The sequence below is a fragment of the Malaclemys terrapin genome, chromosome 3 (assembly GCF_027887155.1).
Source record: "Malaclemys terrapin pileata isolate rMalTer1 chromosome 3, rMalTer1.hap1, whole genome shotgun sequence".
NCBI lineage: Eukaryota > Metazoa > Chordata > Testudines > Emydidae > Malaclemys > Malaclemys terrapin.
In genome coordinates, this window is record NC_071507.1 from 95,266,261 (window position 1) to 95,282,973 (window position 16,713).

General features: G+C 44.6%; 1 protein-coding gene across 1 annotated transcript in view; it reads left to right on the forward strand.

The window, feature by feature from the left end:
* LOC128834254 (nesprin-1-like) overlaps nucleotides 1–16,713 on the forward strand; it is a 124,999-nt gene that overhangs the window by 32,900 nt on the left and 75,386 nt on the right. Inside the window, exons 22-26 of the mRNA XM_054022869.1 lie at nucleotides 2,392–2,556; nucleotides 4,424–4,780; nucleotides 7,606–7,742; nucleotides 10,755–10,932; nucleotides 13,154–13,336. Of these exons, the coding sequence (XP_053878844.1) occupies nucleotides 2,392–2,556; nucleotides 4,424–4,780; nucleotides 7,606–7,742; nucleotides 10,755–10,932; nucleotides 13,154–13,336 (1,020 nt within the window). The remainder of the gene's footprint in view (nucleotides 1–2,391; nucleotides 2,557–4,423; nucleotides 4,781–7,605; nucleotides 7,743–10,754; nucleotides 10,933–13,153; nucleotides 13,337–16,713) is intronic.

Consider the following 16,713-nt stretch of genomic DNA (forward strand, 5'->3'; position numbering starts at 1 on the left):
TCCTTTTTTTAAAACTTTATTTCTTTCTCATTTATTTCCATCATGTTTCACTTGTGTATGTATGGGAAAGAAGGGGGGGGTGTTTTACACAAGCACAAGAGAAGAACAAATTGCTTTAATGAACAGAAAACACATTTCTATAAAGAAGATGAAGATGAAAGTATCTGTTTTATGGGCCATTGAATATTAGACATGTCATAGGGCACATCTTTATGGTCTCTGAGGAAAGAGGATACAAACTGTTTGTTCTTGGACCCCTTCTGCCAATGTCCTCCCCCAAGCTCACCGAGGGAGGGATCTTTGACAGACTGCAGGAGATGCAACCTGGTGCCCAAGTAGAGAGAGAGAGAGAGAGAAAGAGTGTGTGTGTGCGCGTGCACGCGCAAGGGGGCATATGTGGCAAAGGGGGGAGCCCACCCTCCCTAGGGTCTGCCACTTTCCCATTGGCTGAGGGTGAGTACCCAGGTTAGCTAATTGACTCCTGTATGCCCCCCCCACACCATATTTATACTTTCTGTGTCCTTTCAAAAGCCTCCTGCTCCTGCTAGCTGCCCTCCCTCCGGTGTAGTGTAGGAGCTGTGTTTTTTTTAAGGTGCTGCAGGTCTGACAAATCATCTGTTTTTAGATCAGGGAGGATTTTCTTTGCATTAGACCAATTTTTCGGAGGTCTTCTGTTTTTCCCCACCTTCTTTGCAGTGTCCCGGAGGCAAAGTTGGATTGTAAGCAATAGATTCATAAATGTCTAGATTATGAGGCCAAAAGGGACCACTGTGACCATCCAGTCTGACCTCCTCCGTAACACAGGCCACAGAACTAATTTCTTATTGGATACAATATTTCTTTGTTTTTCCTTCCTGTCCTGAAGCTATGTAACATTGCAGCACAGCTGACATGTTTCATCCCTGAGGGGCTTTTAGTGGTAGGTGAATAACCTATGTATGTTTCCGTTCTGCCCTGTATACCCTAAATGGGTTGGGACCTGCCTGTCTGAGAGACTACCTCTCTCCCCATGCCATTATGCCTCAGCTGCGGTCAGCAGAAGTACTCAAACTGGAATTTACTCCATTTAATAAGGAGGGGCCGGCAATATAATATTCTCCATAAGGTTAGGCCTGGAAGGATTAGATATTTATTAGTAAATGTTGATAGACTCACCAGACACAGGCACAATGAAAAAATGTTTCCACCAATAATAATAGAAATGTACAGATAGGCAAAATCAGAAAAATGCTGGCTGAGAACTTGTTACAGTTTGATTTAAGGATATTTACTTTGTATGTTTTGACATGTGAAGTTGACAATTTGTGTTTTAATGGTTATAAAGCTTTAACTTGATGAATCTCAACATCCACTGTTTTTAAATAGTTATTGTCTGACCCCCCCATAACTTCGCACAACTGAAAATTTAAATAAAAAATCCTTTAAACACCATAATTTTGCCCAACTTTGAAAATTTAAATAAATAAAAATTGAATTCTGCAAGCCTATATAAAATATAAAAGCCTATATAAAAGCCTATATATGGTATATCTTGACTTTAGTAAGGCTTTTGTTACTGTCTCGCATGACCTTTTCATAAACTAACTAGGGAAATACAACCTAGATAGAGCTACTATAAGGTGGGTGAATAACTGGTTGGAAAATCATTCCCAGAGAATAGTTATCAGTGGTTCAGTCAAACTGGAAGGGTATATTGAGTGGGGTCCCGCTGGGATCAGTTCTGGGTCTGTTTCTGTTCAATATCTTCATCAATGATTTAGATAATGGCACAGAGAGTACACTTATAAAGTTTGTGGACAATACCAAGTTGGGAGGGGTTGCAAGTACTTTGGAGGATAGGCCAGGCTGTGCATCTAAACTACAGCCAGTGAAATGGGATAAGCTTGTTTTTTGGCTTATTGTGAAAGCCGGGTTGCTTATTTACAGCGTGAAAGTTGGCAACTTTTGCTCACTCTACCAGAATGCTGTCTGGGTCTACAAGGGAGCACATGCTGCATCAGCACAGCAGCAGCTTTGCCATCCTTTAAAGGATATACCAAGTGTTCTCCCATCCCCTACAGCCTCCCTATTGGCCGGTGCAGAAGGGAAGCAGGGCCATGGCTCTGCTCTCACACTTTCCCCTTCTCCTGCACTTTGGGGAAGCTAGTTTCGCCTCTCCTCAGCCAAACTGTGCACATCTTTAATGCTGAGGCATCATGGGGAAGAGGAGGACCAGGCAAAAAATAACTCTTTACTGTGGATAGTTTATAAGGCAATTATTAACATGAATACTTTGGAGGCAGCCCTGCAAACAGCGTGCAAAACAGCACTGCAAACTGAAGGGGAGGAGAGACCAAAGATTATGCTACTCCTTAAGCGCACAAATGAGTCTGTTTTCCATGTGATTGACAGGAGAAAATGAGGAAAGTAGAAGACATTGTGAAGGACCATTTGCTATACCTTGATGCCATCCACGAATTCACAGACTGGCTCCATTCTGCAAAGGAAGAGCTGCACCGCTGGTCAGATGCATCTGGAGATACATCAGCCATACAGAAAAAACTAGCCAAAATTAAGGTAAGAAAAGTCAACTGGACTGGTTTTACCTGTAATTTTGTCCCTGGGCACTAAAACAGGACATGGCCAGAAGTGCTGTGGGATCTAAAGATACTGTTTCCCTTTATTTGTTTGAAATGGTTGTTACTTTTCACTGAGCTGAGAGTGCACTTGCTATGCCAAACTCTGTTCTCAGCTGCTGTGCCTGTGGTTTAAGTAAAACCAAAACTGAGGCTTTCAGTCACAGGTCCACACTGGAAGCAGCAGCATCTCAGTGGGCTCAGAGAGCAATTGTGCCTTAATGCCAGGGTTCTCAACTTTTTTCTTTCTGAGCCGCCCCTCCTCCCCCATGCTATAAAAACTCCACAGCCCACCTGTGCCACAACGGTTTTTCTCAATATAAAACCCAGGGCCAGCATTAAGGGGTAAGAAGCAGGGCAATTGCCCAGGGCCCCACACCACAAGGAGCACCATGAAGCTAAGTTGCTCAGGCTTCAGCTTCAGGCCCAGGTGTTGGGGCTCAGGCTGCAGTCCTGCACAGCTTTCTGCCCTGGGCCCTAGCGAGTCTAACAGTGGACATGCTTGGTGGACCCCCTGAAACCTGCTTGCAGACCCCTGGTTAAGAACCGCTGTCTTAATGGGCCAATACACAGGCTGCATCACCTTGGTCCTCCGAGTATGCCTGCCCCATCTGCAGAGCTATATGGAGAGGAAACAGAGACAAGGGCAGGGCCACCCCTCTGCCACACCCCTTCCTGTCCTGTTAGGGCAATGTGTGCCCTGGGGTGCACAGAGAGATCAATCCTTGCACTGGGGAAGTGCTGATGCATGGGGCCCGTAGAGTGAGGGAGTCTCCTTGCACGCTCCCTGCCCCACTTGAATCTCTGAGGCCCTGTCACTGACTGTGTTTATACACTCCAGAGCAAATTATGTATCCCTGCATGCAGTATAAGAGCAGAGTTCACATATATTTGAAATGAAAACATTTCACTTCAGATGTTCATAGAGGAGTTTTAGATTAAGGCAAAGTGTAGGAAGCTGGTCTGGTAGGCAGGTTTTTAGACTGACACGAAAGAGTCCTGGGTTCAGTTCCCACCTCAGTCATAGCCTTATTGTGCCATTTAATCTATCAGGTGCTTCAGTTCCCCAATTTGTAAAATGGGGAGAGTTCTTCCCTACCTTACAGGGCTGTTGAGAGATAAATACATGAATGATTGAGAGGCAGTAAAGTACTACTGATATTAGGGTCGTATGCTGCACAGATGGCTATTTAGAGAGCTTCTTCTTCCATGCTATATTCCCCCAGGTTATAGAGGTCTTTTATAGTTCCTATGACAGCATGTGATCTCACATTTATGTATGAAATCAAATATGACACAACATGCTGTCTCGTGGAAAGCAAGAAATTATGCAGCCAATAATGGTGCATCACAAATTATGGGCAGAATTGCAAAGCACTCCTTCTGCACTTCACATTTCTGTTTACGTGTCCTTAAAACAATTGAGATCAGCTACACACTAGCATTTATTATATTAAAGATAACATGTTTTTTCCCGTCTTAATCTAAAAAAGCTTCTTTGCATTGTCTAAGGAAAGTTGTTTTTCTCCTACTCTTCTGAAAATTTAAGAGTATACTAGCTTCAGAGTCACCCTGGTTAAAGCATTCTGTCTGCTTTGTTATTTTAATTTTATTTTAACCTTTCACTTACATTTTTAGATGGTGTGGGTATCGTGAAAATGTTTTTGTTGAAACTGCTGCTTTGTTCACCACAAAATGCTGGCTGTTACTTCCCAGTAGAATGTGCTGCCCTCCATTTGTAAGTGTTCAGATTTCCAGCTGTAGTGAATCACAGCACTTTCAGTTACCATGGCAATGTTCCATTGCAGGAGCTGATAGATTCCAGGCAGATTGGTGCAAGCCGCCTAAGCAAAGTTGAGACACTGGCTCCTGCAGTGAAACAGAACACAACTCCCAGTGGGTGTGAACTGCTAGATGCGGAGATGCAGGCCCTGCAGTCGGACTGGAAGCAGTGGGAAGAGAGCATATTTCAAACCCAAAACAACTTGGAGGATATAGTTAGCCAAATGGCCTCCTCGGAGCAGGAGTTCACAGCACAGGCTGCTCAGCTGGAAAAAGCCCTGAAACAGTTCACCACGCTTCTTACAGCCTGTTCTCAAAAGCTGACCCTTCTGGACGGCACGCAAACTGATAAAGAAATAATTGAATGCTGGCACCAAGAAAAAGTAAGGCCACTTTCTGTTCTCTAATCCTTTTTTGGTTGTAAATATACAAGTACTCTGTCGAAGAAAACTTCTTACCAGCAAGTGACTGTAATACACAGGCATAGGAAAAGTAGAAAGCTTTGAAATACGTTTTTAAATGTAAAATTCAAAGCTGAAATTTCTAGTAATGACTTTGTAAACTTTTTGAAAGGGAGTCACAATGTGCAGTGTTTTTATGGAGACATTTCTCTTTGGCCTCCATTGTACAAGGCATAATATACGTTTATCAGCTCTCCCGACACTGAAAACAGGGCCTTTCAGCAGGGGCAGACACCAGTGAATGCTAGTTTTGAGTTTTCCTTCCAACTCCCTCAGTATTTCAAGCCACAAAAGCACATGATTGCAGAAATGGATATTGTATGTTGTGGTTTTCCATAAGGTCAGATAGCCATCATAGGCATCATGTTTCCTTGTATTTAATCCTTGCTTTTTGCCAGTTTATTCTTCTCATTTCTCAGAACATCTTGGCATTGTGCATTATAAACTATCGGTGTACATTTAGAGAAGAGGAATTAGAAGCTACTATCTACTTGATAACTGTTCCCTTAACTAGCTCAGCAGTACTACTTCAAGACAGAGAGAGAGAGAGGCAGTCAAAATGCTTTCTCCTTCTTACTTCTCTCCAAGCTGATCTTCCACAGCAGAGGCAAAAAGATTCCTGTAATATTATAACTGTGAATGTTATATGCAGGGCTGTGGAGTGGAGCCTGGAGCGCGGAGCAGTTCCGATGCAGTGGAGCTGCAGGTTTTTACCTGGAACTGGAGCGGAGCTGCAGCACAGCTCCAAAGCCCTGGTATATGCCCCAGTGTTTCAATTTCGGCTAGCTTTGCACCAAAGCAGTCCCAATAGAGTGAGAGAGCCATGTAACGTTTGCACTATGACTCCTTCACTGAAGATCTGAAATGTTCTAAACTCCCCGAGGTATTCTTCCTTTAACCTGAGATTATTAATCTCCATCTCCTGCTTAGTTAGTTCCCCTTTCACAGAATTCCTCTCTGATACGCAGATTTACAGTACCAGTATGCAGCATTCAGTACACCGCAGCAGGTCTGATGAGGCTGTAATACCACTTTAAACATTATGGGAATGAATATGCAAAATTCCCCTTGGCTCATACTATTTTTAACCTTGTGGGTACGTCTATACCCAGCTGCTAGTTCGGCGGCTGGCAATCGAACTTCTGGGTTCGACTTATCGCGTCTTGTCTGGACGCGATAAGTTGAACCCGGAAGTGCTCGCCGTCGACTGCGGTACTCCAGCTAGATGAGAGGAGTACCGCGGAGTCGACGGGGGAGCCGCGGAGTCGACGTTGGAGCCTGCCTGCCGCGTGTGGATCGAGGTAAGATCGAACTAAGGTACTTCGAACTTCAGCTACGTTATTCACGTAGCTGAAGTTGCGTACCTTAGTTCGATTTGGGGGGTTAGTGTAGACCAAGCCTGTATTATTATCAACACACATACAGTAATTACCAGAGATTTTGTACTTAAAAACAAATATTAAACTCCTTAAAATCTCAAGAGAATTCAAAATGTTGCTTGTTAATATTTATACTGAATACAAATTGTAGCTGAATGTAGTACTTGTCTAATATACTTGCTATTTTAATAACAAATATGCTGACTTATAATATGTAGAATGCAGAAAAACAGAAGTCTTACTGTGTATGCCTCTACTTTATAATCTAATTTATAGTAAAAAAGTAGGAAGTACTAAAAATTAAGTCCTTAGGAAAATTAATAATGTGGACAAGGGTGAACCAGTGGATATAATGTCTATAAAGTCTATAACTTAGACTTTCCGAAAGCCTTTGACAAGGTTCCACACCAAAGGCTCTTAAACAAAGTAAGCTCTCATGGGATAACAGGGAAGGTCCTCTTATGGATCAGTAACTGGATAAAAGACAGATGACCAAGGGTAGGAATAAATAGTTTTCTGAATGGAGAGAGGTAAGTAGTGGAGTCCCCCAAGGATCTGTACTGGGCCCAGTCCTATTCAACATATTCATAAATGATCTGGAAAAAAGAGTAAACAGTGAGGTGGCAAAATTTGCAGACAATACAAAACCATTCAAGGTAGTTAAGCCCAAAGCAGACTGCAAAGGGTTACAAAGGGATCTCTCAAAACTGGGTGAGTGGGCAACAAAATGTCAGATGAAATTCAATGTTGATAAATGCAAAGTAATGCACATTGGAAAACATAATCCCAACTATACAAAATGATGGGATCTAAATTAGCTGTTACCACTCAGGAAAGAGATCTTGGAATCATGATAAATAATAGTTCTCTGAAAACACCTGCTCAATGTGCAGCGGCAGTCATAAAAGATAAAATGATAGGAAACTTTAGGAAAGGGATAGCTAATAAGATAGTAAATATCTTATTGCAAGTTAATGGGAATAGGATGTGCGTAGCACCTTTGAAAAATCAGGCAATTTCTGTTTAGGTACCTAAATTTGATTTTGGGAGCCTTCTTTTAGGCCCTGAGAATTAAAAATATTGGCCAGATCTTACAAAAGAACTGTATATGACAGTATTTCTTGCAGAAGGACCAAACACTTTGCCATCATAACATTTAAAATATTCTGTGTTGATTTTATTTATTTGTTTATTTAAAAGTTACAGCGCTGAGGAACTGTACACCTCCCATTTTTCTGAGCAATGGTACAATCTCACTTTACCATAGCACAAACAGTGTAAAGCACACCTCATCTAAATTGGTGACAACAGTATTGAACAGCCACAATTTCAGTTCTTTTCACACTGCTGTTTTTTTTTCCCCACCAGGAAACTCTGGATGCTCTAACAAAGGCAGAGACTATGACAGAAGAGCTCAAGACTCAGTTAAATGATCTTTGTAGATTTTCCAGGGATTTGAGTACCTATTCTGCAAAAGTTTCAGGGTTAATTAAAGAGTACAATAGGTAAGCATTCATCTTATATACAGTTAAACAATACTCTGTGTGTATAACATATACATTTTGATCTAGGATATCATAAGTTAGAAATTGACAAGTAAACAGTAGATCGATTATTTATCGATTGCCTTAAACTCGATGGCAATAAAGGTTGAAAAAATTGCCAACTTGTTTTTTAAGGCCTCGATTGAGCCATAAGACTCAGCTTTGAATGGTTAAGAATTGCCACTGTGAATGACAACAGATAGAGAGCGGGCCAGAGAGAGAGAGAGTGAGAATAACTCTATAGCCTGGTGATTTGGACACTCACCAAAGATGTGGGAGAATTGAATTCAAATCCCTGCTTCAATGATTATTTAGTTCTTTGTACAAAGTGGAAAAGCTTCCACAGGCAAGATTGAGAGACTATCCCATAATCTAGTGGCTAGGACACTTTCCTGCAGTGTAGGAGACCCAAGTTCGCATCCCTTTTTCACATCAGGCAGAGGAGGGTGTGATGGGGTGTACCAACCTTGCACTGGGCTGCTGGGGACCAATCATTGTGGGCGCAGGCAGCCACACCTCCTTTCCCCTGCTGCGCATGCTCCAGGTGGAGAAGCCAGATAAAAGGAGGCAGCACAGCTCAGTTGGGCAGGTGACCGAGGAGGTAGGACGTACACTGCTGGTTCCTGCAATGCTGCTGGCGGTAGAGCCCAACTACACTCCAGGCGACTCGCCGACGGCGGAAGCCAAGCCACAGCCTGCTAAGGAGGCTGCTGCCTGCTCTACATCCCAGTCCAGAGGGAAATAAGGCCTACAGACTGTTTGTTTGTTTTGCCCCACCCAGGGCCATACACTAATTGATGTTTTGTCCTGCCCAGGGGCTAATTCTCCAAGTAATACTGCCTGCTCCAGCCAGAAGGCTGCAGGGTTCTAGGTTGTTTGCTTGCTTTTTCCTACCCCAGGGCTGCAGCCTGCTCGCTGCTTTGCCCTGTCCGGGGGGCTAATTCACCAAGTGCCACTGCTGGCCCAGCCAGGAGAGGGCTCCAGACTGGTTGTTTCGTTTTGTCCATCCCGAGACCATGGATTAGTCGGCTAAGTGACTCCCGTCAGGGGACCTGAGACCCACTTGGCCAAAATCACCCACTTAACGGGGAATCCTGACAACCTGGTGATGGGGTGTACCAAGCCTGCACTAGGCCGATGAGGGCACCCCAGTTCAACATGCAGGGCCCCCGTCACATGTGGTGGAGAATGTAGGCACTGGTCGGGTCCTACTAAGAGTACGAACCCAAGGAGAGCTATTTGAAAGAGCCACACAGACACCATAGATACCAACAAGATATTAAAATGGATGCTGGAAAGCCAGCAGCAACAATAACAACAAGCCCAGCTGCTACAGCACATGGCCGCTCAACAAAACAACAGATGGCCCACCACCAAGAGCAGCAGCAGTAGGTGATTACAGAGCTAGCTGCACAACACCAATCCCAGCAAGAACAGCTAGTTCAGCAGATGGCGGTGCTCCTGCAACCTAGGGGCCCACCCAGACCTGCTGGGGTGAGCCAGGGTTCAGAGAACAGTCTTACTGGGTTACCAGTGAGACTGGCCAAGATGGGACCTGGAGATGACCTCGAGGCCTTCTTGGTCACATTTGAGTGGGTCACCATGGTGGCCCGCTGCCCTCCAGAGCACTGGGCTACTCTTGTGGCCCCATACCTAACCGGACCCACACAAATGGCCTACCAGAACTTAAATCCTGCAGAAGCCCTCAACTATGCTGACGTGAAGGCTGCCATACTGGGGTGAGCCCTGAAACATTCTGACCTTTGGCGGTGGCTCAGCAACTCCGTGATTATTGCTGAAGATGGTTGGAACCTGAGAAGTTGACCAGGCCTCAAGTGGCGGAGGCTATCATACTGGTTTGTTGACATCGGCCAAGAGCTCTCACTGAGGCAGTGTCCTTGATGGAAGATTACCTAGCCGCAGAGGGACCCCAACTTCCAGCTCCTAAACCAGGGAGTCCCGAGGACCGCAGGAGGGACCCAAGCGAGAGACAGTCCAAACTGCCCTGACTGAGCTGGGCTGCCTCCTTTTATCTGGTTTCTCCACCTGGAGCATGTGCAGCAGGGGAAAGGGGGCATGGCTGCCTGGGCCCACAATGATTGGTCCACCTCCGTGGCCCAGTGTGGAATTGGTACACCCCATCATACACCTTCCCCCTCAAGTCCAGATAAGACAGTTGCCTCCCCTCCTCTCCTTTACCAGTACTACCCAGGAAAAGAAGTTTGCATTTGCATGGGCTCGGCCCAAGTAGTGAAGTGTCTCAAGTTCATATGGTTGGAGGGCAAGGTACCATCTCATAATTCTGGCATTAGTGTCTTTCATAGAATGGAGCCATCGCAGGGGTGCATGACCTGTGATAAGTTGGAAGTGATTCCCCACCTGGTAGTACCGTAGGGCTTCAACAGCCCATTTTACAACCAGTGCCTCTTTTTCTATTGTGGAGTACCTTGTCTTTCGATGGAATAACTTTCTACTCAGATGAAGCATATGGTGCTCCTCCCCATCATGCTCTTGTGACAGGACCACTCCAAGGCCTACCTCCGAAGCATCAGTCTGGAGTATAAACCTTTTTGAAAAAAATCTATGTGAAAAAGGACAGTGTTCATTTTAGTCCCTCCTCCCCTACTGCCATCACTTCAGCTCAGCTCTGCTGGCTGGTGCAGTGTCGGGGTGGAGCCAAGCCTCTGCTCACTCCCTCTTACTTGCTTGTGGTGGTGGGAAGTATGCACTCTAGACCTCTTAGATTTTTAAGGAGATGGTGGCTTTTTCCCCCATGGCCATGTAAGATAAAAACACAATCTAACCCTAAACAGATTGTTCAGTTGCTTTTAGTCTCAAACTATATATAATATAATATAATTAATATATGCACAAACTTAGTGTAATACCTGTGGAAATGCCTATTTCATTGTATCTAACTGAATCTCCCATTCCCCCCTGTTTTCATTTAACTCTGTAAAATGACAAACTCAGCCTCTGTCTACAAGCTTCAAAGGGCTGTCAGACTAAAGAGCAGGTTTTGCAGCAGAGATTCCGGACAGCTTTCAGGGATTTCCAACAGTGGCTGGTCAGTTCAAAAATCACCACCGCCAAATGTTTTGACATGCCTCAAAATATCAATGAAGCACTGGCAAGTCTACAGAAAATACAGGTAATTGTACCGCAGTCAGATAGTGATTTAAGAGAGACAAGATTAGCTTGAGACAAGATTAGCTTAAAACCAACTCATCTATCTGAATTTTGTTTACTTACTATTTTTAGTTTACTGTTACAGCAAGACTAATGATGATTATAACTGAAGAGGACTAGAGAATTATTTTTTTTCTGTTTGGTTTGTTCATTTTGTGGATAGCCGTTTTCACTATTTTCCCCATTATAGGATATGTCTATACTGTAAACACAAGGTGTGATTACAGCCCAAACTCACATACCTGAGCTAACTTTACTCTAGCTAGCTCAAGTCTCAGTAGCGCAGGCATGGTCTAGCCAGGGTTCTGGATAGGCTTGTACAGTCTGCGCAGAAACCCATTCTACCAGAGCATCATCACTTGGGGACCCAAGCCAGCTACATTAATGTTAGCTCAGGTATGTCAGCTTGCACCGCAGTCACGCCGTGCGATTAAATTTAGACATACTCGTAGTCAGTTTCCTCCCTTCATCTGGGTCTTTCACACAGTGACGGGGGGAAACGTATTTTTTAAAAATGGTTGTAAAACAACACAAAATGGAAGGCAGGAACATTATGTGGTACCTGAAACTATTTGAAAGTAATAGTTTCTGCAAACTTTTCATCATGTATGAATATAATCTTTATAATCTAAGTAAATGACCACAATCATGCCAGCAGGCAATTAACTTGTATATTTTTCATTTAAAGATAATACTAATACATCTCCAATAGTTTATCTGCAGATTCCAAGTCCCAAAACAGATAGTTTTCCCCTTGGAATTATACTTAAAATTTTGCATAATGTTGGATTAATATCTCCACTTTTTCATCTAAGGAAGCCCACTTTAGAAGGAGAAAACTCTTTGGCTGTTTCCGGTAACGATGTTTGAGAATAACAGAAATGTCAGCCCATTAAATTTTAAGTTTATCATTCAAGCAGTGGCAAGAAATTTTTATTCATCATGAAAACCTTGCATGATTAAAATAACCATTTGCTCACCTTCTGGCTAAAAGCATATATCAGTGGTCCCCAACCATTTTGTGACCAGTAACACATTCATGTTTTCAGAAGAGTGTGGTGGGTGCCAACAATTTTCCAAGGCTTATTTTGTATTTGTACATTAAATAATATGAAAAACATCATATTTAATATTACATAAAATATGAATCCAGAGAGGAGAGAAGCTGCGAGGACCGAGAACACTGGTGCCCGCAGCCCTGGAGTACTCTATCCCTAGCAGGCGCGGGGCCCCGTCTTCTCTCTCCTGCTGGGCACTAGGTGGGCACCGTGCCTGCCAGGGACTGAGAACACTGGCGCCTGCAGCCTGCAGCCCCGGAGTTCTCTGTCTCTGGCAGGTGCGGGGCCGTGGCTTCTCTCTCCCACTGGGCACTAGGTGGGCGCACATAAATGCCATGGTGCCCGCGAACACTGAGTTGGGGTGCTTTATATTATCGAAATTCTGATCATTATCATCATAAATATCTTTAGTTATATATTTCCTTTCAATCCAGAGATTCACAAAATACTTTTACAAATTATACGTAGAAATAAAATTTCACCCATAACTGAAATACAGTACTTCTGAAGTGGAACTTTGAAATCTGTTCATTGACATATCCACATTATGCAATAACTCCATGAAGTGAAGAATACCTTGAATTGCGGAAGTAACTAAGCAGAATGTAACTACCGCAATTAGCATTTGTCCCGAATACCAGGGTTAACACCCGACACTCTTGGGTTTTTGTTTTTTGTTTTGTTTTGCTTTAAAAGGCCTGTGGTTATTGATGATTCCAAGTGAGTTACACTGTGTATGTCACCTAAAAGATGATCTCTTCAGTAGCAAAGTAACTGAGACCACCATACCTGGGTGTTGGTTCAATATCTACTCTGAGCAAAGTCTACCTGTCACCTACTGAATCCCTAGTATTGCTTCTTCTTACAACACACTGAAATTTTCAAAGACGTATCCTATCCCAGTAAAGAATGGGTCATTTTATGAATTCACACACAGTCCTACCTTGTTAGAATCCCTTTCGTTTAGGCTCATGGTACCTCTGGTCCAGGTTGTTGCTGTCCCTAAAGCCTCTGATTTTTACTGGGTATAAAGTGGAATGCATTTAAACAAATATGAATTAGTGTGATTGTGAAAGCTCTTTCTGCACATTATCTATCACTAATTGGCTAATTTCTTTTGCCAAGGAATCCTTATCTGAAAGTGAAAATGGCCAGCATAAACTAAACATTGTGGTGTTCAAGGGAGAACTGGTGAGCACTATTCTGCCCCAAGAAAAGGCTAAAGTTATCCAGGCTAAAGTTGTTACTGCTAAAGAAGACTGGAAAAATTTTCTCTCCACCCTGCACCAGAAGGAATATGCTTTGGAGGTATGGAGCCAGTCAAATGGGGAATGGATTGTCTAGAAAGCTTTTTATTTATTTTTTTTCTTTTGCCTTTCTGATCGTAAGCATCTTGATAGACTGAGTGCTTTACATTTTTTGTTACTGAGTTAGGTCAGCTTTGCTGTCTGGCTCTTGCTCACATGCTCCAGGTCTAATTGATCACCCATATGTGAGGTCAGGAAGGATTTTTTCCCTAGGTCACATTGGCAGTGGCTTGTGGGGGACAAGGGGAGTCGCCTTTATCTGCAGCATGGAGTGTGGGTCACTTGCTGGGTTTAAATGGGTATTATTGTGTCTCGGTCCCTCCTATTTTCTGCCTATCACATATAATAATTAATCTCCTGTGGGCTGTAATATTTTGGCCTAATTTTGGTTGAGGTTTAGTGAACAGATGCTGGGTGGTGGTGGTGGCCTGTGATAGATAGTAGGTCAGACTAGATGACATGGTTCTCCCTTCTGGCCTTGAAATCTATGGCTTTATGACAACTAGTTCTAAGTGCCCCTCCTTTGATGCAACTGGAAAATGGCTAAACTGGGAGGGTCAGATTCTGCCACCCTTACTCCCATTGAGTAGTTCTTTACCAAACAAGTCATCTCATTAATTTAAATGGCATAGCTCACATAGTCAAGGTAGAGGGTGGTGGAATCTGGCCCAACCTCAGCTGCTTGAGCTTCATCCAATACACCAAATAGCCAAGGTGCATGAAAATGCATTGTTTTAGGGCAAGACTCTGATACCCTTGCTCCATGAGTAGTTCGACTGATTTAAATGGGCCAGCTCAAATAGCAAGGTACTATTAAACACGAGTAAGACTATCAGAATCTGGGCCTTCATGCAAGTTTGTTCCACTGAAATGTAACTAAGAATTACCCAATTTTAATCATAGATACAATGTGACACCACATAGTCTGCTTCTTTCAAAATGTCTAATTCAAGTAGCATAGGAAATTAAACATCTTTAAAACTACACAGTATACTTCAAATCCAGAAGGGGCCATGACACAGAACTTCAGACTGGATGAACATAACATAGGCCATAAAATCTCTCCCAGTAATTCCAGTTTCAAGCCCCTAACTTCTAGGCCTGGTCTACACTAGGCGTTTATGTCGAAGTTAGCGCCGTTACATCGAATTAACCCTGCACCCGTCCACACCGCGAAGGTATTTAGTTCGACATAGAGGTCTCTTTAATTCGACTTCTGTACTCCTCCCCGACGAGGGGAGTAGCGCTAAATTCGACATGGCCATGTCGAATTACGCTAGGTGTGGATGGAAATCGACGCTAATAGCTCCGGGAGCTATCCCACAGTGCACCACTCTGTTGACGCTCTGGACAGCAGTACGAGCTCGGATGCTCTGAACTGCCACACAGGAAAAGCCCCGGGAAAATTTGAATTTGAATTCCTTTTCCTGTCTGGCCAGTTTGAATCTCATTTCCTGTCTGGACATCGTGGCGAGCTCAGCAGCACTGGCAACGATGCAGAGCTCTCCAGCAGTGATGGCCGTGCAATCTCAGAATAGAAAGAGGGCCCCAGCATGGACTGATCGGGAAGTCTTGGATCTCATCGCTGTGTGGGGCGATGAGTCCGTGCTTTCCGAGCTGCGATCCAAAAGACGGAATGCAAAGATCTACGAGAAGATCTCTAAAGACATGGCAGAGAGAGGATACAGCCGGGATGTAACGCAGTGCCGCGTGAAAATCAAGGAGCTGAGACAAGGCTACCAGAAGACCAAAGAGGCAAACGGACGCTCCGGATCCCATCCCCAGACATCCCGTTTCTACGAGGCACTGCATTCCATCCTCGGTGCGGCCGCCACCACTACCCCACCAGTGACCGTGGACTCTGAGGATGGGATAGTGTCCACGGCTGGATCCTCGGACATGTTAGCGGACGGGGAAGATGAGGAAGGAGATGAGGAGGACGAGGCAGTCGACAGCGCTCACAACGCTGATTTCCCCGACAGCCAGGATCTCTTCATCACCCTTACAGAGATCCCCTACCAACCCTCCCCAGCCGTTACCCCGGACACAGAATCTGGGGAAGGATCAGCCAGTAAGTGTTGTAAAAATCTAAACATTTATTTGTAACAGAACAGGAATATTAACAATTTAAAAAATGGGTTTCTCATGATTAGTTTGATTAGCTTAACGGTTCAGTCATGGGCAGTGCAACTATTGAAAAAAAATCTAGCAATGTCCGGTTTTGCATGATTGTCCTGCCCAAGCCGCTCTACTGGTTAGTCACTGCTACAGCAGCTACAGTAAAATGCGGTCTATATGTCCGGGGATGGAGCAGAAATCCTCCTGTGACATCTCGAGGAAGCTCTCCTGGAGGTAATTGGAAATCCGCTGCATTAGGTTCTTGGGGAGAGCGGCCTTATTGGGTCCTCCGTAGTAGGACACGTTGCCACGCCACGAGACTATCAAGTACTCTGGAATCATTGCTCTGCACAGCATGGCGGCATACGGCCCTGGTCTTTGCAGGCTTTCCCGGAGCATTCTCTCTTTCTCGCTGTCAGAGATCCTCATGAGGGTGATGTCGCTCATGATGACCTGCTTTGAATGAGGTAGGGGAATGTTAGTGTTGGGACTGCTTTGCCGTTCCTTTACAGAACTGTAACCGCTGGTTTGCAGCCACGCGGTGGAGGCGGGAGAGGGGCAGCCGAAAGGGATCGTTCCCGGGGACAGCCGCGAGGGTGTGGGACAGGAGCAGACTTCCTGCTTGCCGAATTGCTGGCAGCAGGGACCGACATTGATTTCAATGTGAAATGAGGCCATTGCTAATATTAAAGTTTTAAGCTGCCACAAGTCTACGGCTTACCATGTCTGCCTGCAACAGAAATTCCGTTCTCCTGAGAGGCTTCTCAAATGTGCTGTAGAAGACCCCAGGCACTGAATGCGAAGGCCGAGAATTCGACCTTGTGCTGAGTGCGCATGTGAGAGGTGCTGTGCATGGTCTTGTTAACAGAGAAAGACTATGTTCTTTGTTCACAACTACATTTATCTTTCTGAGGAATTCACTCCCTTTTTCCCATTCCCACAGCCCCATCTGCGACTGTCTCACAACCTAGCCTGTCATCACACTCCCAGAGGCTAGCGCGGATTAGGCATAAGAAGAAGAGGACACGGGAGGACATGTTCTCGGAGCTTATAGCCTGCTCCAGAGCCCAGGCAGCACAGCAGACCCAGTGGCGGGAGAACTTGACCCGAATGCACCAAGCCAACATGGATCGGGAGGAGAGGTGGCGTCAGGAAGACCAGCAGGCGACTCAAACCCTGCTTGGACTAATGAGGGAGCAAACGGACACGCTCCGGCGCCTTGTGGATGTTCTGCAGGAACGGAGGCAGGAGGACAGAGCC